The 22,015-nt window shown below is 41.5% G+C and overlaps 2 protein-coding genes across 5 annotated transcripts in view; one reads left to right on the top strand and one right to left on the bottom strand.

The window, feature by feature from the left end:
* The window catches only part of b3galt1b (UDP-Gal:betaGlcNAc beta 1,3-galactosyltransferase, polypeptide 1b), a 67,396-nt gene extending 54,138 nt beyond the window's left edge, over positions 1 to 13,258 (top strand). For all 3 annotated transcript variants that reach the window (XM_085250615.1, XM_085250617.1, XM_085250616.1), the window contains one exon: positions 10,695 to 13,258. In XM_085250615.1, the coding sequence (XP_085106741.1) occupies positions 10,926 to 11,912 (987 nt within the window). In that variant the 5' untranslated portion in view covers positions 10,695 to 10,925 and the 3' untranslated portion in view covers positions 11,913 to 13,258. The remainder of the gene's footprint in view (positions 1 to 10,694) is intronic.
* Positions 13,259 to 16,560: 3,302 nt separating this feature from the next.
* Positions 16,561 to 22,015, bottom strand: part of stk39 (serine threonine kinase 39) — a 32,966-nt gene continuing 27,511 nt past the window's right edge. For both annotated transcript variants that reach the window (XM_085248939.1, XM_085248938.1), the window contains one exon: positions 16,561 to 17,990. In XM_085248939.1, the coding sequence (XP_085105065.1) occupies positions 17,916 to 17,990 (75 nt within the window). In that variant the 3' untranslated portion in view covers positions 16,561 to 17,915. The remainder of the gene's footprint in view (positions 17,991 to 22,015) is intronic.

Genomic DNA, 22,015 nt, shown 5'->3' with positions numbered 1-22,015 from the left:
AATATCTCAAGACTGGTTTTTCTAAGGTTTTATGGACTGATGAAATGAGAGTGAGTCTTGATGGGCCAGATGGATGGGCCCGTGGCTGGATTGGTAAAGGGCAGAGAGCTCCAGTCCGACTCAGACGCCAGCAAGGTGGAGGTGGAGTACTGGTTTGGGCTGGTATCATCAAAGATGAGCTTGTGGGGCCTTTTCGGGTTGAGGATGGAGTCAAGCTCAACTCCCAGTCCTACTGCCAGTTTCTGGAAGACACCTTCTTCAAGCAGTGGTACAGGAAGAAGTCTGCATCCTTCAAGAAAAACATGATTTTCATGCAGGACAATGCTCCATCACACGCGTCCATGTACTCCACAGCGTGGCTGGCAAGAAAGGGTATAAAGGAAGAAAAACTAATGACATGGCCTCCTTGTTCACCTGATCTGAACCCCATTGAGAACCTGTGGTCCATCATCAAATGTGAGATTTACAAGGAGGGAAAACAGTACACCTCTCTGAACAGTGTGTGGGAGGCTGTGGTTGCTGCTGCATGCAATGTTGATGGTGAGCAGATCAAAAAAATCGATTGTGCATGTTCCCCCACCTAAAATGATGACAGAGGTCAGTAATTTGCACCAGAGGTACACTTCAACTGTGAGAGACAGAATGTGAAAAAAAAATCCATGAATCCACATGGTAGGATTTGTAAAGAATTTGTTCGTAAATCAGGGTGGAAAATAAGTATTTGGTCAATAACAAAAATACAACTCAATACTTTGTAACATAACCTTTGTTGGCAATAACAGAGGTCAAACGTTTACTATAGGTCTTTACCAGGTTTGCACACACAGTAGCTGGTATTTTGGCCCATTCCTCCATGCAGATCTTCTCGAGAGCAGTGATGTTTTGGGGCTGTCGCCGAGCAACACGGACTTTCAACTCCCGCCACAGATTTTCTATGGGGTTGAGGTCTGGAGACTGGCTAGGCCACTCCAGGACTTCTTACGGAGCCACTCCTTTGTTGCCCGGGCGGTGTGTTTTGGATCATTGTCATGTTGGAAGACCCAGCCTCGTTTCATCTTCAAAGTTCTCACTGATGGCAGGAGGTTTTGGCTCAAAATCTCACGATACATGGCCCCATTCATTCTGTCCTTAACATGGATCAGTCGTCCTGTCCCCTTGGCAGAAAAACAGCCCCATAGCATGATGTTTCCACCCCCATGCTTCACAGTAGGTATGGTGTTCTTGGGATGCAACTCAGTATTCTTCGTCCTCCAAACACGACGAGTTGGGTTTATACCAAAAAGTTCTACTTTGGTTTCATCTGACCACATGACATTCTCCCAATCCTCTGCTGTATCATCCATGTGCTCTCTGGCAAACTTCAGACGGGCCTGGACATGCACTGGCTTCAGCAGCGGAACACGTCTGGCACTGCGGGATTTGATTCCCTGCCGTTGTAGTGTGTTACTGATGGTGACCTTTGTTACTTTGGTCCCAGCTCTCTGCAGGTCATTCACCAGGTCCCCCCGTGTGGTTCTGGGATCTTTGCTCACCGGTCTCATGATCATTTTGACCCCACGGGATGAGATCTTGCGTGGAGCCCCAGATCGAGGGAGATTATCAGTGGTCTTGTATGTCTTCCATTTTCTGATGATTGCTCCCACAGTTGATTTTTTCACACCAAGCTGCTTGCCTATTGTAGATTCACTCTTCCCAGTCTGGTGCAGGTCTACAATACTTTTCCTGGTGTCCTTCGAAAGCTCTTTGGTCTTGGCCATGGCGGAGTTTGGAGTCTGACTGTTTGAGGCTGTGGACAGGTGTCTTTTATACAGATGATGAGTTCAAACAGGTGCCATTCATACAGGTAACGAGTGGGGGACAGAAAAGCTTCTTACAGAAGACGTTACAGGTCTGTGAGAGCCAGAGATTTTCCTTGTTTGAGGTGACCAAATACTTATTCTCCACCCTGATTTACGAATAAATTCTTTACAAATCCTACCATGTGGATTCATGGATTTTTTTTTTCACATTCTGTCTCTCACAGTTGAAGTGTACCTCTGGTGCAAATTACTGACCTCTGTCATCATTTTAAGTAGGGGAACTTGCACAATCGGTGGCTGACTAAATACTTTTTTGCTCCACTGTATTTGTTTTTTGTTAAGTTGCCTAATAATTATGCACAGTAATAGTCACCTGCACACACAGATATCCCCCTAAAATAGCTAAAACTAAAAACAAACTAAAAACTACTTCCAAAAACATTCAGCTTTGATGTTAATGAGTTTTTTGGGTTCATTGAGAACATGGTTGTTGTTCAATAATAAAATTATTCCTCAAAAATACAACTTGCCTAATAATTCTGCACTCCCTGTAGTCTTTCTTTAGGCTGTCTGCCGCTTCGTGGCTGATTTGCTGTGGTTTCTACTGTAAAGCCTCCTTGTTTCCAATAAAACCGCTGACTGCTGATCACAGAGGGAAGAAGGGAAGACTTTTGAACTAACTGTTACAGTACCATGATCGAATTCATGTAGCTCTTTAGACTGAGCTATTCTTTCACAAAATGCTTGTAGAGGCCGACTGCACGGCCAGGTGCTTGATTTTATATGCGTGTGGTAATGGGACTGAACGCACCTGAACTGAAAGATTATCACGTGTGGTCCCATGTCTTTGTGTATGTGGTATATATAGTGTACTTGCATGCCTGGCAATTTTTTGTGGCCAGGTGGACCCATCCGCAGTGGTTTTACATTACAATGCATGCTCACACGGAGCAGGCTTCAAATGGACTTCAAAGAAGTATAACTGGAGTCACTACTCAGCCATCATGTCTCCAGCTGATTGTATGCATGTTCAGAGCATGTTCACTCCCCCAATTGTCCCGATTACTTCACCTGTGTCTCGTGAACATCACCCGTTGGCCTTTCCCAGATCAGCTCTTTGAGTATAAATAGTCCTGTCTCTCCCTTACTCTTCTGTATCGCATAAATGTAACGCATTACTGTAATAAATTCAGTCATTATATTACATTTGCAATTATGTGGTTACCTGCATAGCAAAAGTTCTTCAGTTATCTGCTTGCTGGGCAGAAAGAAAAACAACAAACTTGTGAATTACACTCTCTAACAACACTCTCTGAAAGAATTACTTTTTTAAATTAAATATCCAAACAGCAGGGGTCATCCATCCCTCTGTGTTCACCTTGAGAAGCTTCTATGTTTTAGATTTGTTACTTTTGCTGTGCATTTGGGCTATGTTACAATCTAAATAAAAGCATTAGATCCTCTCCAGGGTCAACCTTGATATGATCACTTCCTCGAGCAACCATTTGAGAAACATAATTGTAGGACAATCTGTCAATATATGTTAAAGTTACAAGTGGATACTTAAGTTTGTTAATATGACTTTTAAGCATCATGTCACAACAGTCTTATAACAGTCTCTGGGGTTTATTGAGTAGAAAAGCACACTATATATACTGCATTTTACTCTTACTCTTCTTTAAAATATTTATTTTATTAAATATTTATCTTACCACTTTGGCTTATGAAAGCAAAATGTTCTCTAGAAACTGTTGCTGAAGAAGTTGCAGTAGAGCAGAAAGCATATAATTGCCCTGGGTCTCATTAAGATCGTTAAGATTAGATTGTGCTTTGGTTGGATTGTGTTTAACAATCAGGCCTAACATCTGCATGCCTATCACCTGTGCAGCAGTTTACTACAGGCTAAGAAAACTGGCTGTTTGTACATATATATTTTTTAATCTCAGCCACAAAGGTGGATTAAATGATGCACAATCATCCCAACCATCATCAGCACACAAGTGATTTATCAGTTGGTTAAAACACTATCAAACCGTAGAGCAACAAGGCATTATAAAATTCAGTCTCTTTTGTTTTGCCATTCAGAATCCTAAATTCATGCCTGACTCTTTCACTAGTATTAAAAAGCAATTTCTCCCGTATCAGTCTGACTCAGGGACAGATTTACTAGTCATTTAATCTCATCCTGTGCAGGTATGTAAGAGATGCAGACCAGCTTAGACATTTTTATTCTGAAAAGCCGTTGGAGGTTATGCTTTACAGTGAAATGAACAATCACATAATCACTGCCTCATTTGTCTGGTAGACTTTGCTTCAGTCTGGAGAATAAAATTTTAAGGTATCAGACTCAGGTGTCAGCTTTCTATCAGCCTGCTGTTATATATATTATGCATCTGAGCAAGTCTACATGGGCCTTGTGTTTGTGCAGCTCTTTGTTTTCACTGCGCCATTAGCCCCAGAGTAAACAGCCATTCCTCGTTCCTGGCCTTGTTATACTGTCTTCCCTGTGCATGACCCTCATCCCTCCTCTGGGACGAGAACATATTGACGCCTCTGTGTATTTCTCGTGTCTGAGTAAAGTGTTATTAAAGGGAACAACTGTTTACCACTGTAAATCCAATGAGATATAACAGCCATTTCACAAGAGGACCAGGCCAATATTGTGAGAAATAAGTTTGGCTGGAAGACACAAGGGGAAAGTGAGGAGTAAACACATTTTTTAAGATTGCCTCGAAGTGATGATCTGCCCCTATAAAGTAGGGATGTCAACACAGCCGTGTATTGGCGATAACTGTGTTATTGTGTCAATAAAGTGCATATTGTAAATAACTGTGCAGTTGTTCTTTTGAACAACTACGATTGCAACCTCTTTTGCCACCTGCATGCACCTGTACTTTGAGCATAAATTTAATTAGTTTGCTGAAAACAATATACAGAATAAACAGCATTATAAATGAATTTTACTTTTTTATCATTGCATTTTGGGTTGTTGTTTTTTTTGTAAAAGTCTTGTTTATATCATAAACATTCATTTTTGACCATAATATCCAATTCGTGACACTGTTTGTCTACAGTTTGTTTCCCCTCACACAGAGCTTAAACAAAAAAAATTGTTATTGATTCATTTATAGCGCCGATTTCTCACAGGCTTATCTTCCTTAAAGCACTAATTCATCTGATAGATTATTTTCTACAAAGGAAAATACATTGTTTTGCAAGTGTGGTCTTTGTTGTGGCTCAGTTGTCTTTTAGTCTAACAGAGTCCTTTTGTATGAGGGTATAGACTGCAGGTAATTACGCTCTAATGGAATTAAAGTCATGTCATTATGGCTATATTTGTCTGCTCAGGCTGCTGTTACAGGCATGGCGCTTTAAGGATGAAGCCTGATGGGAAATGTATTCGGGATGTGTGTAGCGGGACCGCCCGTGTGGGTGTGTGAAGAGAGAGAGAAAAAGGGATGTAAAGAAAAGTAGTAAAAGAAATATAAAAACTTCCTCGGCAGCCAGAGTGTGTCGGTGATGCTCGCTGTGAGTAAACTGTTTTCAGCCCACTATACGCGGTGTTCGTGCCTTGGAGAAGAAATAAAGTTCAGTGAAGCAGTTTTCCCACGCCTCTTTCCATCTTTTCACTAGTGGAGTTGACCTGTACAGTAAGCAAGCTGCCGGTAGTGCCAAAAAGTGATTGTCTGCCAAAAACTGATTTCCGGTATTTGCCAAAAAGTGATTGCTCGTATTTGAACTGCTATAAGCAACTTGTTGGGCTATAATATGTGAAACATGTGTCAAATGCATCCCTCATGGATGACACAAAGTCACACTGAGCCACAAACAACATTCGTGTAACAAGGCGTAATCAGTTTTTGGCAGTGACTTAAAACCTTTATTTATGCAGTTAAAAAAATCTCATTAACATTAAAAATAAAGACGTGGAGGTCCCTCCGGTCCGCTGACCTCCGGCTGAGCGGGACCCTCCTCGGCCGGCAGCGAGAACTCCTCCTCGGCCGGCAGCGAGAGCTCCGGCAGCGAGAGCTCCTCCTCGGCCGGCAGCGAGAGCTCCGGCAGCGAGAGCTCCGGCAGTGAGAGCTCCTCCTCGGCCGGCAGCGAGAGCTCCGGCAGCGAGAGCTCCTCCTCGGCCGGCAGCGAGAGCTCCGGCAGCGAGAGCTCCGGCAGCGAGAGCTCCTCCTCGGCCGGCAGCGAGAGCTCCGGCAGCGAGAGCTCCTCCTCGGCCGGCAGCGAGAGCTCCTCAGCTGGCAGTGCGGGCTCCTCCGGCTCGCTGAGCTCCTGCTCGGGCATGATGAGCTCCTCCGGCTCGCTGAGCTCCTCAGCTGGCGGTGCGGGCTCCTCCGGCTCGCTGAGCTCCTGCTCGGGCATGATGAGCTCCTCCGGCTCGCTGAGCTCCTCAGCTGGTGGTGCGGGCTCCTCCGGCTCGCTGAGCTCCTGCTCGGGCATGCTGAGCTCCTCCGGCTCGCTGAGCTCCTGCTGCTGCTGGCCGAAGTCTGTGGATTCCCGAGCTTGCACTACCCCCCGGCACTACCCCCCGGCCTTTGCACCCCGGCAGGGTGCAAAGGCAGGCGGAAACTCCCTTGAGCTGGCCGAGGTAGGGATTTCCCTCCAGGATCGCCTCGATGGCTTTTAACCCCACCACCTGAGGAGGAGAGTGGAGGTGGAGGGTCGAAAGCAGGAAGTCCAAGACGACTGGATTAAGGTCGTCAACCAGCCAGGGAGATTTAAAAAGCGTCTCCTGCAGCCGCCTCTCCACGGCGCGACGCAAACCCTCCGCGGGCTTCTCCCACCATGACTCACAGAGTCTGTAAACCCTGTCCATAACCTCCCTCCTGAGCCTCTCCTCCGAGACCGCTGGGTCCATGCGTGGCGGGATCATTCTGTCACGGTCTGGCTGGCAGACCGTGGGGATGTGTGGGGAAAGAGGACCCAGGCGCGGTACTCTGTGTATAAACAGTGCGTTTATTTACAGTGATGGAAACAATAACAGTAAATCCCCGTGCTCTCCCGTGACTCCCGTGTCGTGTCTTCCCAAAAGTCCGTGCTCCGTGTTCTCCACTGCCGTGTGTCCACACACACCCCGTGCCTGCTGCCCTCCGAGGTTCCACGCTCCTCCTGAGGGGAAAATGACAGAGGCAGCCGTCAAGACACTTAATTCCAGTAGGCTTACACTCAGACTTTAGCTAAGCAGAAGACTAACGTGGAGTCTCATGGAATGATCCCGCGTCGGTGGGAGCTCCAAGACTCTCCTAAGTAGCTCCCCCGACGAGCCCTGATCAGCGGCAGGTGTGTGGCTTCGGGTGTGGCCAGTCCTTCCGCAGGGCCACACCCCTCAGGCCTGCAGGTGGCTGAGCTCCATCCTCCAAGCATCCCCGCAGACATAAACACACACACTCACATCTACAATCATGGAGGAGAGCAGCAGCAATACCAAAATACATATAATAATCATAATAATAATAATATGATACATGACTGCTCAGGGATCCTGGGTCGCCCAGTCCCAGGACCCTGACAAAAAATGTCTTTTGTAAGAGTAAGTTGGCCAAGAGCACAGCAGAAATGGCAGCAAATATTACAATAGTTCTGTAAAAATATTTTAAGTGGGGATAAAGGACCGGATTGGTTATAATGTAAGTACAATAACACAGAGTTGTAAAGATACTTGAAAAAACAGATAATTTTTTAACTCTATATATAACCCCTTTGTAAACGCTGTTCACCGAAGTCTATTTACCAACATACGTAAAGATATTACACATAAAAAATACACGGAAACATTGGAAATCACTTTTTGGAACAAAACACCTGGCTACGAGCAAGTCACGGAGCCTTCAAGTAACTGCCAGAGGTTTCCTTACTACGGTTCGGGGCCGTGGATCTGGCGCCGTAACACTGCTTTCCAGCTTTGAAGATGGGTATATAGGGCTTTACTGCATTTTGGCCATTCTCCTGTGAAATGCGTAGTGTGATCTACCTTGAACAAAAAGAAAAGTCAGCGAGAGCTTCAAAAAGCTGTGAGACATGATCTACATGTTAACATATCCTTTATAGGGAGCTCAGCCACCTGTGCAAAAGGACAGCCAAATTCCATCTCAGCGTCCACGCAGCAGAATGACTGCTCAGAAAATAAACAAGCGAAAGACATCTGTGGCAGGAAGACTGTATAGCTGTGCAGCACAGAACAAAACAGGGGAGGGGGCATCCCAGGGGAGGGTCCTATCATGGCACAGTGTTTCCTTTGTGTCACCATATCGCGCTGCAGAATCCTGCCAACCCCAGAGCTCTTTTGAGCCCCAGAAGAAGAGAGATTGTAAAGCATACTTTTGCTTTTTGGTTGAGTTTTTTTCTGTTTTGTTTTTTTTAAAGGGCATTTTTCTACTCTTGTGAAATGTCAACCTCCACACTGGGATGATGTACTGAATGCTGAAAATGCTGTCTTTTAGATTATTGCACAAGATCTGTTGCTCAGTGATATGCAGGCACGAGTATTTAATTCAGGTTACAGTAATAAAGTGAATGAAAGGTGTTATTGTTTTGTCTGCTTAGACAAAAAAAGTGATCGGATGTCCTGAAGTAAATGTTTAAAGTTGTATTTTTTTGGCGTTTTCAGTCTTTATTCTTAAGTGTAGTGCAGAGAGTAGACAGTAAAGTGGGGAGAAGGGAAATAGTCTCTGCCTCTGCAGTTATCTTTGATATGTGGGTCACCCACTCAACTATGTAAGCCGTATTGGTGCCCGTGAAGTAAAATTTTATACAGGTGTGCTGTACCTAAGGACAGATTCATATATGTTTTTTTTTTCTTCCATCTCAGTTCACTTGATATTTCTACCATACTGTCACCTCACATCCTCACAGCAGGAGGGTTCTTTTCAACAAACGCTGTATGTGGCAGGCTGAGGCATAGACCCAATGTGCAGGACTTGAAGCAGAACTGAACCGAAAAAAGCAGCTTTATTGCTGGACTTAAAGGAAAATTACAAACTAGGAAATTTGGAATGGAATAAATAATCAACTAGGAGATTTAAACATGAGGGAGACACGCAAAATGATGGAGATTGCGACAATGTACAGAAGGAAACAGGGCTTAAATACACACAAGGAATTCAGGGAGATTAAATACACCAGGGAACACAGATGAACTAAATCTGACTAACAAAACTGAACACGACACACACAGGACAAGTGATTGTCACGCAAAACGAAAAAAGAAAACAGGAATTCACTAGCACTGAGACACGGACACAGTGAGATGACAGAGGCGAGACAAAGAGGCGAGACAAAGAGACTCGCGGGAGACAGAGACGAACACAGAGGAAGCAGATTGACAGAGACGCGACTGTAGAAACAGGACGTAAACAAACTCTAAGACCACAGGGATTTGACACAAGAAGCTGGGGAACACTGAGGGAGGAAACTAATACAACTTAGAATAGAATGCTAAATCCAATATTAACATGTGAAAAAAACTAATATTCAAACCAAGAATAACACGATATCCCATTAACCCTTAGAAGCTCCATCACAATTTAGAACAACTTAGCAACATTGGGCAAACAGGCCATTATGACATTTCTTGAAATTCCAGCTGAGGCTTTTGCTTGTGGAGTTTGCTTGGTCTTCTCATCACTGTGTGGGTTTCCTAAGGGTATCTTGACTTCCTCACACAGTCCAAACACATGTTTGGTTAATTAGTTATTTTAAATTGGCCATAACTATGAGCTGGGTAAAGAACTTGGAGTGCATAGTATAACGTCCTGTATGTATGATTTAAAAAATGTGAGTTGTAATCTAAAGTACTTTCAGTCCTTTCAGTGGTGAGTAAGACTAGAAAAGAGCTGTATAAACAACCCATACTTGTCAGCTGGAGATGTACTAAGAATATCTACCATCCATCCACCTTCCTCCACTTCTCAGGGGGACTAGAGCTTTAGTGTCAGTGGATAAGCTGCTACTGTGTAATAATCGAATAGTGTTAAACTATACTGTTGTACATTTTGCTTTTATCACACTTTTGTATTCTTAGTGCAAAGCCTTTCTTTGTAGGAGAGTTTTCCAGTTAGTCATTACAATGACCAGACTCATGTTGGCGAGGTCCCCTCATGAAGCTGAAACATCTCTGACCTAGCCTTGGGCTGTTTGTGGGTGCATTGTCCTCCTGGGGAAAGTTGCTGCCCTGGAGCTTAGTCTGCAACATTTTTAAGTGGATGCTGAGTATTAAAGAAACACCTACATAATGACTGCCAGGTCCCAAGGTTTCCCAGCAGAGCACTGCATTGTGACAAAGTGTTATTCAGTTCATCTGCCTGTGGTTTTAAGGTCGTACTTGATCAGTAATAGTTACGTTTGGCCTGAGTAATAAAAGAGATCTGAACACTTTTACTAATGTGCTAAACAAATATACATGAAATTCAAAATGTGACAGTCACACAATCACAACATTTCACCCGATCTATACCAAGCCTGATACCCAGCATTCACAAAACCCTCACACTCATGTGGGTTCCCACTGAATAATAAGTGAGTTTTAACAATGCAGAGAATAAACGTGCCTGACAATGATTTGCTTTTTCCAGACGGCAGATGATTCGCAATTTATCCCACATATTTGCTGCGGTGATATTATTTTATTAGATATTGAGTTCATCCAAGTACTTTTCTTTCGTCCTCCAACTTGATTTACAAAGATACAAATTAGAAATCATCTAGTGAGTGATTTTGAGCGGCTTAGCAGCATTTCCTCATTTATTTGAATTGTTCTTGATAACTAAGTCTGCGCTGTGGGAAATGCTTCTACTGAGTTCAGCTGATTGAAACAAACTTCATTTAAAGATTTTCAGGGACACATGCTTTTTTTTATACTCATGTTTTCTTTCTCTCGCTCTCTTTCAGATGTAAATGGAGAAGCAGCAGTGTCACAAAGAGGGAGGCAGACGTCCAAACAGTTTTAAAGTGCTTTAAAATCCAAAAAAGATCCTTTCTGTCTGAAGTAATCCATTACTGACCATTAATGTCAAACCGCATGCTGGAGCAGCTTAATGCTGCCTCGCCAGGTGAAACGTCACTAATGGAAAGAAAGCCTTATGAGATCCTACTCATTAAAACACACCTAAATGCAGCATAATGCCTTCCAAAGTGTCATGTTTATACCTGTTGACAGTGGTCTGCTGGGCGAGCGCTCTGTGGTACTTGAGCATAACTCGCCCAACGTCCACGTACGTTGGCCACATGTCAGTGCCTATACGGAAGACTGTGAAACCTCATAAAAACATCACCTTCAACAACATCCGCACCCGCCCCCTTAACCCACACGCCTTTGAGTTTGTCATCAATGAGCCCAAGAAATGCGAAAGCGTCACGCCCTTTCTGGTCATTCTCATCAGCACCACCCACAAAGAGTTTGATGCGAGGCAGGCCATCAGAGAGACCTGGGGCGATGAGTCGACCTTCGGCGACGTCCGCATCCTTACGATCTTTCTGCTGGGCAGGAACACGGACCCTGTGCTGAACCAGATGGTGGAACAGGAGAGTCAAATCTTCCATGACATCGTGGTGGAGGACTTTATCGATTCCTACCACAATCTAACCCTCAAGACCATGATGGGAATGCGCTGGGTGGCGACTTTCTGCCCCAAAGCACAGTATGTCATGAAGACAGACAGTGACATCTTTGTCAACATGGACAATCTAATCTACAAGCTCCTGAAACCCAACACCAAACCAAGGAGGAGATATTTCACTGGCTACGTAATAAATGGTGGTCCCATTAGAGATATGCGTAGCAAGTGGTACATGCCCAGAGACTTGTATCCTGAAAGCAAATACCCACCTTTCTGCTCGGGCACCGGCTACGTGTTCTCAGCAGATGTAGCTGAGCTAATCTACAAGACTTCATTACACACAAGACTGTTGCACTTGGAGGATGTCTATGTGGGACTGTGTTTGCGAAAGCTGGGCATACACCCTTATCAGAACAGTGGTTTTAATCACTGGAAAATGGCTTACAGCCTCTGCAGATACAGGCGGGTTATCACCGTCCACCAGATCTCCCCGGAGGAGATGCACCGTATTTGGAATGACATGTCCAGCAAGAAACACTTGAGATGTTAGGGGACACGAGAGACACTTACAAAACAAAAAAAACCACGTTATTTTTCCCTTTTTCTTTGCCTTTTTCACCATTTAAAGTATTATCACCGAATGATGTAAACACCGAGAGGGCTGCTGCGAGTCTATTTCAAGACAGACGTTTCCATTAACATCCATCTACGTCTATATCTCACCTCATGATTGTTAATGAATGCACGAGGCTTGTAAAGTGTGTATTCTCATGCATAATTAAAATGGGGTATTGTTAGTGAAAGTAATTTGTTCATATACTCCAGGTCCAATTTATGTAGACTATTCTTTAAAGGCATTAAGTCAATCAGCGTTAAGCATTAATTAGTGTGGCCTAACAGTTTGAGTCGGCAACATTTTCTATGCTAAAGTGTCCTTGAGCATGACACTGAATCTCTACCAGCTGCTGACCGAGCAAGCCTGACCTTCTCTAAGATTGCAAGCCAAAAGAAAAAAATGTGGAAATCAATAAAGTATCTACTTACCATAGATTAGATCCCTGTATGATGCACTTCAAAAATGTTTCTTAGAATTGAGAGAAGAGTTCTTTTACAATAAGAATGCAAATGTAACTCTAATTAGAAAAAAAGCGAAACCAGGTCGCATGCTGTGCTCTCACTTTTAAATCATACAAAGCTGAAAACAGGCTGCAGTCAATTATCAATCATCTAACAGAAGCTGAAAGGATAATTTGGCATGAAAGCAATTTATAAGGCCAAATGTTTGGGTTTTAATCAGCCCGCACAGTTAATCAGTCTTTTTTCTCGAATTTTCCTGATGTTTTTGTTTACATTTTGTCCTCATTTCACCACCTTTTTCTCTGAGAAAGCTGTTTGTATATTTCAGTTTTTAGATGCATTTTGTTGTTTTCTCACTCTGACATTTTCACTCTTGAGGTAATTATGTGTTTCAGCTATCAGCTTCTCATTACTGCAGCTGCTGCTCTTGGTTATGTACGCTGTATATCATCAGCTATTTCGGCTCATCAGCCTCTTCCACACATCAAGAGAAATGCAGCATCATGTCGTACAAGTGTCAGTTTAATTGTAACTAAGACCATTACCGACTTGATGAATTATCATATGTATCTGGCGTATCAGTAATTATGGAAGAACTGCTTCTGACATCATCGAGAACATTGTCTCTTGAACAACGTGGTGTTCACAGCCAAATTTCCTTTTCCTTTTATTTTTCTTTCAAAGGTTTTGTAGTATTATAAGCTAATGTGGCATTTACTGTGAAACCATCTATCCCATAAGGGGTTATTGTTATATATTGTATGTTTTTTATATTAAAAAACAAATACTTGAATAATTAAAGTTATAATACTGCTTTTACTCAGTGCCTTCTTCCAGTTTCATCAGTTGGTGGGTGGTGAAGGGTTGCAGCTTTATTGGCTTTTTTTGTGGGGGGGTTTTGTTTAGAGATTTTGTATTGTGGAGGGCAGTTTGCTTTTTTTAATTTCAATTATTTACTAGACTTGTATAAAAAGAGGAAAGAGAGTGAAAAAGAAAAGAAAAAGAGTGGGTAGGTTACATCATAGTCTATACCCCTTCCTCTTTCAATCTTCAGCCCAACCTTCTCTCAATGTAAGCAAAGTTGGGATTATTTGGGAATTTTTTTTTTAAATAGCAGGGAAAAAAAACTTCCTTATTCTAACCAGTTACAGGCCTAGTCTATACCAAAGCTCTCACCAAAGAACAAGCCTGGAATCCATACACCCACAGCACACTTGCTAGTACCGCCTTTTGTCTTCAGAACTGCTTTAAATCTTTTGTGGCTCAGATTCAACAAGATGCTGAAAACAACATTCCTCAGAGATTTTGGTCCATAATAACATCATAGCATCACACAGTTGATGCAGAATATTCAGTGGCACATCCACGACGTGAATCTCCCATTTCACCACATCTCAAAGGTGCTCTATTTGACTGAGATCTGGTGACTTTGGGGGCCATTTCAGTAAAGTGAACTCATTGTCATGTTCAACAAATCAGTTTGATATGATACAAGCTTTGTGCATTGTGGTCATAAAGAGATGGACATGGTCAGGAAATAGCATAGCTGGTACTAAAGGGCCGGCAAATGTTGTAGCAGAAATTGAGACTTACTGGATCCATTAACGTCACACAATATAGTCTTCTGCTGATTTAGTCCATCTGATTCAAAGTCCAACATTAAGAGACGCTCCTCTCCGTACCTTGGTTTTAACCAGCGGTTATTTGACTTACTGTTGCCGTTCTTTTAGCTTAAAGCAGTTTTGCCACTCTCTTCTGGTTATTAAGGCATTTTTATCCAGAAAACTGCAGCTCACTGGATATTTTCTCTTTTTGAGACTGTGCTCTCTAAGCCCTAGAGATGGTTGTGCAAGAACAATCCCAGTAGATCAGCAGTTTCTGAAATACTCGGGCCATCTCATCTGGTACTAACAACCGTGCCATGTTCAAAGTCACTTATAAATTCACATTCTGATGCTCATAACCAGAGGTGTGGACTCGAGTCACATGACTTGGACTCGAGTCAGACTCGAGTCATTAATTTTATGACTTTAGACTTGACTTGAAAAAATGTTCTAAGACTTGTGACTTGACTTGGACTTTTACACCAATGACTTGGGACTTGAATTGGACTTGAACCGGTTTACTTGAAAAGACTTGATATTTTACCCCAAATATAAAATTTAACATGCATATTATATAGAGATTGAAAATGTGACGTCATTCACGGGTAGAACCGCAAAGGATTCTGGGAACTCGTGGCAAGCGGTACTAGCGCACGCAGGCTTTCAATTCAAATCAGTCACACAGCGATAAAAAGAAACACAAAAATGGCAAGAAGCTGTTGTATTATTAACTGCAATAGCCGGTCGCATGACAGCCACGGGAAGCCGACGGGTAAAGAGATCGGTTGTTATCGGATTACGTCGTTGAAGAGAAATTGTTCGAGCCATGTTTCCGAAGTAACAAAGACGAGACTGGATTGCAGCCATTCAAAGACCAAATATAACGTCCCAGAACACTCCAGCTCACAGGTTAGTCTGCTCCAAGCATTTACACGAAGGTCAGTGTTTTTTAGTAGTTAATACGTCATTTTCATAACTTAATTAGTGATATAGGTTACAAGCAAGTCTGGCGCTGAACAGAAATGGTCGCGCTATGCTCCTTTATTTATTGTGCATAAATAGTAAATTGTCCTGACACAATATTGCGTTTCGCTTCTGTTATTATGGTACATTGACAAAAACATATACTTTTATTCACAGGATAAAACAGGTTTTTTGTATCACTAATTGCCCAGTACGATTACAGCATACAATATTGTTGTCACTGCTACATTTCTGTGATGGGTACCAGAAATTATTTCCACTGCTAATTAATTACCGTTGAGCTTAAAGGTCCTATTAATAAACGGTTAAGGAATGTGTATTTATGACGACAATTTGTGAGACTGGTAAACTTATGATACGTACGATGGTCTTTCGTTCTACACGGTGCATTTCAAGGTCCTGTACCCATCCGTCGGTAAACTGTACCTGGGCTTGTTGCAGTGACCTGAAGTTACTAAACTTCATGAGTGTATGCACTCACTCCAAGAACCGTATGATTATAAATATGCATATAAATATGCTACAATGAGATAGCTGACTTCATCTAACTAGCAAATGTTGTCCAGGCTACGTTGGTGATACAGTTTTTTTTTAATGTGTATGATATTTTTGTCATGCGATTTTAAAGCTGGTCCTACAACCGCATCCAAGAATAACATGCAGCTTATCTCAGAACTGTCGGTGAAAATTATTCTTGGAGCTAGGTTTAATTGAGCTGCATTTTAAAGAGGTGCAATTTCACAATTTGTGTATATTTTCTACGTTCACTTTTGTCATGTGTTGAGAAAAACAGATTTAAAATTACATGGTCTAATATTTACATTTAGCATAACTGCAACATTATTTTTTCGTTGTTTTTTTTTTTTAAAGACTTGAAAGGACTTGAAATTCAAAGTTTCAGACTTGTGACTTGACTCGGACTTTTACACCAGTGACTTGAGACTCGACTCTGACTTGCCTGACATTACTTGAGACTTGACTTGAGACTTGAGGATAAAGACTTGAGACTTACTTGAGACTTGCAAAACAATGACTTGGTCCCACCTCTGCTCATAACTGCTGCTGACATGCAACTGACTGATTAGATGTTTGAGTGAGAAGTTGAATAGGTCTACCTAACAAAGTGGCCTGTGAGTGTGTAATTTATGTGTATGCAAGAACTGTTTTTAACATGTCTACATTAAGGTTTTTTTTTTATTATTTAGCTAGAAAACCAGACAGATCACTATATGATGTCAGATATTCTGTAGTATAGGTTTGTAACATTAACAGAAATAAACAACTGGTCATACCGTACCACATTATGCCACAGTAACTTATACTTTTTGTGTATTAAAATGTAAAACTGTGCATTTTATATTTATGAATTCAGACTTGTACTTTAAAAAGCATATTTGCAGAAATATGGTAAATTATTCAACTCCTTTGCAATCACAAACAAACATCGATTGAAGTGTAGGAGGTTCATTCTAATAGCAGCTGACAGATTTTTTTTTAAAAATAAAATAATTCACACACTTGTTTTTAAATCATAGCAATTCTTTATTGGTTGCTCTTAATCCGAAACTTGACATCAGCTGATTACAGAAGGAACAGGGGTAATATGTTGAAATGGTACACAGAACTGTACATAGAAAACACAATAAATTACTTCATAAAATAAAGAATTTAGTAGAAGTTAATATTGACCACCTCAATACCTAAAAAATAATTTAGAGCTACTGGACTTGTTTGGACAAACAAATGGCTCGTCACCTTTTCGGCAGTTGCCGTTTGGTTTCATCTTCAAATGCATCGTCATCCAGTACACTTTAGTAACTATGATGTTTCGGGGAACGAAAAAGTTTTGTAGTGCAGCAGGACAGAGCAAGGAAATTCAACCATTGTGTTTTGCTGATTAGCATCTGAAAACCCATCAACAAGAACAGATTATATGACTGCAGGTCCTGTTACGGTGTGTTCGTCTGACGACAGAAGCACATAAATTAACTTGTCTCCCGGGGCTAAGCATCTGTTTGTCAGGTCCACGCATTCAGCCCAAAAGTGCATTTTAGCTTGCCTCATTAAGTTAAGATACTTCACTTGAATTGTGTCATTGCTGAAATAATACACTGGTGGAATGGCAATCAGCAGGTTCCCCCTCTTTGTGCGGTCTCATTTATCGACTACTTTCTTAGGCACAGAAAAATGAACAAGGCACCTCTAGCATTTTGAAGCATTAAAACTGTTGAGAGCAGCAAATTATACACAGTAGCATCCAGGTCTCCTTTTTTTTTCCTGCACACTCAAGCAAATGGTTGTTAATGTGAAACAGGTCTTAATATGGAAATACAATTCATTCTCTTTTGACATTCATTATGTTCTTATGAAAATGTGCTTTTTCCCATAAATTAACGTATTCGTACATTCTGACACAGACCTCAGGGAAACTTCTCGAATGAGTGCGTTTGTGAGATGTGAGTCAAAGCAAATTTGTTTTCACTGTGGCAACAAATCAGCATGGGAAGAAAAAACCCTTCTCATTTCAATAAATAATGAGAGCTTTGCTGAACACAGAGGTAATATGATGTAAAACAAAAACGAGTTCAAGAAATAAATAAATAGAACATTCAAAGCTACATCTTAATCACCTTCTTTTGCCACCTGAGTACACCTTTAGGTTCCTCGGCTGTGCGCTGGGCAGTGGAATGTCGTTAAGTTTAAAGATAGGACAGTAAGCAGGGAAGCCGGCGCTAACGAGGGTGGTGGAAGAGATGGGCATCGGGGAAGCTGAGGCGGAGTCAGGAAGTGAGGAAGGGAAGATATTGCAGGAAGTGGTGGAGTGTTCCTCAGTCTGTCTGCCCTGAACTGTCTTCCCTGTCTCACCTGCTGCAGTCACGAAGAGAGCATCAACTAACACTGAGCTGCGCAAAGCCGATCAACTTCACTTCATCAGGGATCTCCGTGTCATCGCAGCTGGAAGCCTGCATGGGAAAGAAGACAGTCAGAGGATCATCAACAGAAGCAGGGAGCTGAAACTACTGAAACTGAGTTTAATATGGAACCAAATCTGAGACTCATTTTCAAAATGAGAAAAAAAATGACATAATTTCCCTCACCGGATACAAGCTACGTTTTAAACTGGTAGTAATGGTTATTATTAAGAACTCGTCAGCTTCTTAATTATTTTTTGTCCACATAGCATGCAGTCATGTGGAAAATAATTTTTTCACAGAGCGCTATGTAAAAACTAAGGACACCCACACTGCTTCCATAGGAACTAAGAGGGTAAGTAGAAGCCAGGGGCTGTTAATCAAATTTACTTGATAAATAGAGCTTCAGTTTGCAGGTCTGAAACGTTCAGGTGTGCATTAACACAATGCCAAGGAGGAAAGATATCAGCAATGGTCTTAGGGAAGCAAGTGTGCCTACCCATTAATCTAGGAGTGATTATAAGGCCATTTCAAAGCAATTTGAAGCCCATCATTCTACAGTGAGAAAGATTTTTATGTCCCAGAAAACTCACCCCAAGGTCAGCAATGCTCAGAGAAACTGCAAAAACCCCATGAACTACATCTTACCTCAACAGACTTCAGTCAGCATGTTAAATGTTAAACTTCATGATAGCAAAATTAGAAAAACACTGAACAAGCATGGCCTCTTTGGAAGGGTTGTAAGGGAAAAAGCCCCTTCTCTCTAAAAAGAACATGGCAGCACAGTTTAGGTTTGCACATCTGAACAAACCGCTAGACTTTGGAACAACGTTGTTTGGACAGATGAGACGAGAGAGAGAAGATTGGCCATAATGGACGACCCCACGTTTGGCGAGTACATCAGCACAAACACCTCATACCAACAGTCAAGCACCGCGGAGGAGGGGTGATAATTTGGGTTCATTTTGCAGCCAATCATTGATTCGACCTCTGTACCAAAGAGTCAAAATTTATGCAGATAATTTATGGTGTGGGTGGCATTAAAGCAACTTTATGACTGAACTGAACAAGAGATCAGAATAGACTCATGAACTCACAACGACTGACTGTATTAATAACTGTGCCTCCATGGTGATTACACAACTGCAGAGCCCTCAGAGAGTGTATGGGTGGCTTTGCCAGATAAGGTGCAAATTGGTGGAGCCCATCGGGTGTTGGGTCACCAGTTTAAGCTCTCCATGAGGATGGTTGATTCATTTTCTCTGAGCAGTGATACAAATTACTATGCAAAATATATTAAAGTAATGCTTCAGTCAAGGACATCTGTGCAGCCTAAAATGGAGGTGACTGCAAATGACTGAGAAGAGACGGTTGCTAACCTTGTAGGTTAGCAAAGTTAGCATTAGTCATTCACTGGTGTGGGCTTTTCTCTAATAATTCAAGTTCTAAGCAGCAAAGTCACCAACATTGACATTTTCTACTCAGGAGGCAGGCTCCTGAGCTACTCTATTAAAATTCCTACCAACTATATATAAAAACTAACACCTGACAATGCTTAGCAATGAAATATAAAGTTTTCTTCCATAACACAGAAATTTTAAAGTTTCACGAACTTACAGAAAACACCTAATACAGCAGAATTTTCTCACTGCTTGTATCAGCAGTCATAAAAAAATCTTATTAGAATTACTGGCTTGTGCAAATGGTTGGTTATAATTATAAGAGTGAACAAGAAATATAAGCTAGTCACATCTGACCAATTCCTAATAGTCCTTGTTTTTTACAGGAACATTACGATATGAAATGTTAGGTTAACAAAGATGTTGTTAATCCCATTAATTAAAGTTTTCTGCCTAATGGCACACAAGTATTGCTCTCTTTAATAACATGTGTTTACCCACTATTTTGTGCAAAAATAGCTGCTGTAAAAACAATAGTCTATCAGTTATTATCATTGCTGTGGCTGCTGCATGATATCAGATTAAAGCAGTACTGCTAAGCAGTTTGTGTAGCTAGGGTAAACTATATCAGTGATGTGGACTCTGTTATTTACATATCATCTGGTGCGTTGTGTGTTTCATGGTTTGTCCAATTAAGGTAAGTCTCAAAGCTGCAGAGAATAAAATTATGTGTTAGTCTGTGGAAGGCTCTTTCGTGCTGCTACACAACAGTGCTCCTGAGGCCAGTAAACATATATATAGTTTTAGAATCTAGCATAAAAAACCCTGACTGACCTCCACTGGCCATGCACAACTTCTGAGATCATTTGTGAGCTTGATTGGAAGCGAGACAACCGACATCAGAGCCAACCTCATTAAAGCTGAGGTGGGAAAATGGGCTCAAACCCCTGGCAACCCATTGTACCTTTCTGAAAAACAATGATTACACAAAACACCATCCTCCAATAATTCACCATATTTCTTTAACTTGCAGCAGCTTGTCTCACCTCTGTTTTAGGCTGCACAGATCCCCTTTACTGAAGCAATATTTGAATTCATTCTGCATGTTAATTTGTGTCACTGCTCAGAGAAAATACATTTTCCTTTTTTTGAACCAGCCATCCTCATGAAAAGCTTAACCTCGTGACCCAACATCCAATGTCCTTCACCAATTTGCACCTTATCTGAGAAAACCACCCATACACTCTCGGGCTCTGCAGTTGTGTAATCACCATGGAGGCACTGTTATTAAAACAGTCCGTTTTTGTGAGCTCATGAGTCTATTCTGATCTCTTGTTCAGTTCAGTCATAAAGCAGCTATAGTGCCACCCACACCATAAATTGTCTTCATAAAGTGTTATGAATTGTTCCCCTTGCAGGGGTAATTATTCTCACTCTCTGGGTTTTGTGACACCACCCTCGTAACTCGTAATTCGTTCAGAAAGGCGGAGTTGAGCTGCAGTGAGAATTTAGCACACGTGGAAATGAAAGCATGCCCATATATCTACATGGCATGCCCAGTACAGCCCTCACTCTGGCTCTCCAGAGATTTGTCCACCTGCTGATAAGGCAAATGGCAGAAAGGTCACACTGTAAAATACTGCAACCCAAAGCACAGATGTTGTTTACCCACAACTACACAAAGGTCAATAAAACATAATTTACATATTTTTTTGTCAAATACAAAGAAACTGGCATTATTTCCTTTCTTAATATCACATTCTAATATGTCACACTGCACAAAGGGACTTCTTAAAAGCACATATGGTGTATTCAGATAGCGCAACAAAGATGCACCGTCGTCAAAGAAAATAAAATCACCTAAAGACTCACAATAATCCACAATGTGAAGCGCACAAATAAAAAATCATTCTGATAAAAACAAATTGTGTTTGACTACTCAAATCATGACACTCCTCTCCACAGACAATACAGACTTGATACAAAATTTTATAGTAACCACAAAAGGGAAGATGTGGAGGTCGTATTTTCCTCATTAAGAACTCATTAATGTGGATTCGTTACACAACGGTAACAATACATCACAAAATAAAATCAATGCTGTATTGGATTTTTGTCACAATTGAGATAATAAAACAAAACCTAATGTAGTTATATTATTAAAGTTGAACTGATAAACATTGACTATTGATCTGTTAAGGCTGTTTTTATTTGCATTTGAATGTTTGTTTTTAGTACATCGTATATTTTGTTTTACAATGATGTTGCTATAATGCTATATATTGCCCATTGCACAATCCAGTACTTTACAGTACATATACATGCTCAGTGCTGCTCAGTAATTCAAACAGTCAATCACTTGGCAGCAATTAAATCTACTTAGACTGATGCATGTAAGCCTAAATGGTCAAGATGACCTGCTGATATTCAATCTGAGCATCAGAATCAGAGGAGAAAGGCAATTTAAGTGACTTTGCAGATGGTAAGCTTATCGGTATTTCAGAAACTGCAGATCTACTCAGATTTCCCTGCACAACCTTTTCCAGGATTTACAGAGAATGAGCCAAAGAAAAGAGAAAATATCCAGTGAGCGGCAATTCTCTGTCTTGTTGATGGTTCAGAGAAGAATGGCCAGACTGCTTCAAGCTGATAGGAAGGCAACAGTAACTCAAATAA

This window comes from Mchenga conophoros, linkage group LG16, assembly GCF_057382185.1.
Source record: "Mchenga conophoros isolate Kocher_MC1m ecotype Shallow Benthic linkage group LG16, M_conophoros_male_GT1.1, whole genome shotgun sequence".
Classification (NCBI taxonomy): domain Eukaryota; kingdom Metazoa; phylum Chordata; class Actinopteri; order Cichliformes; family Cichlidae; genus Mchenga; species Mchenga conophoros.
This window is presented reverse-complemented; position numbering and strand designations above follow the sequence as displayed.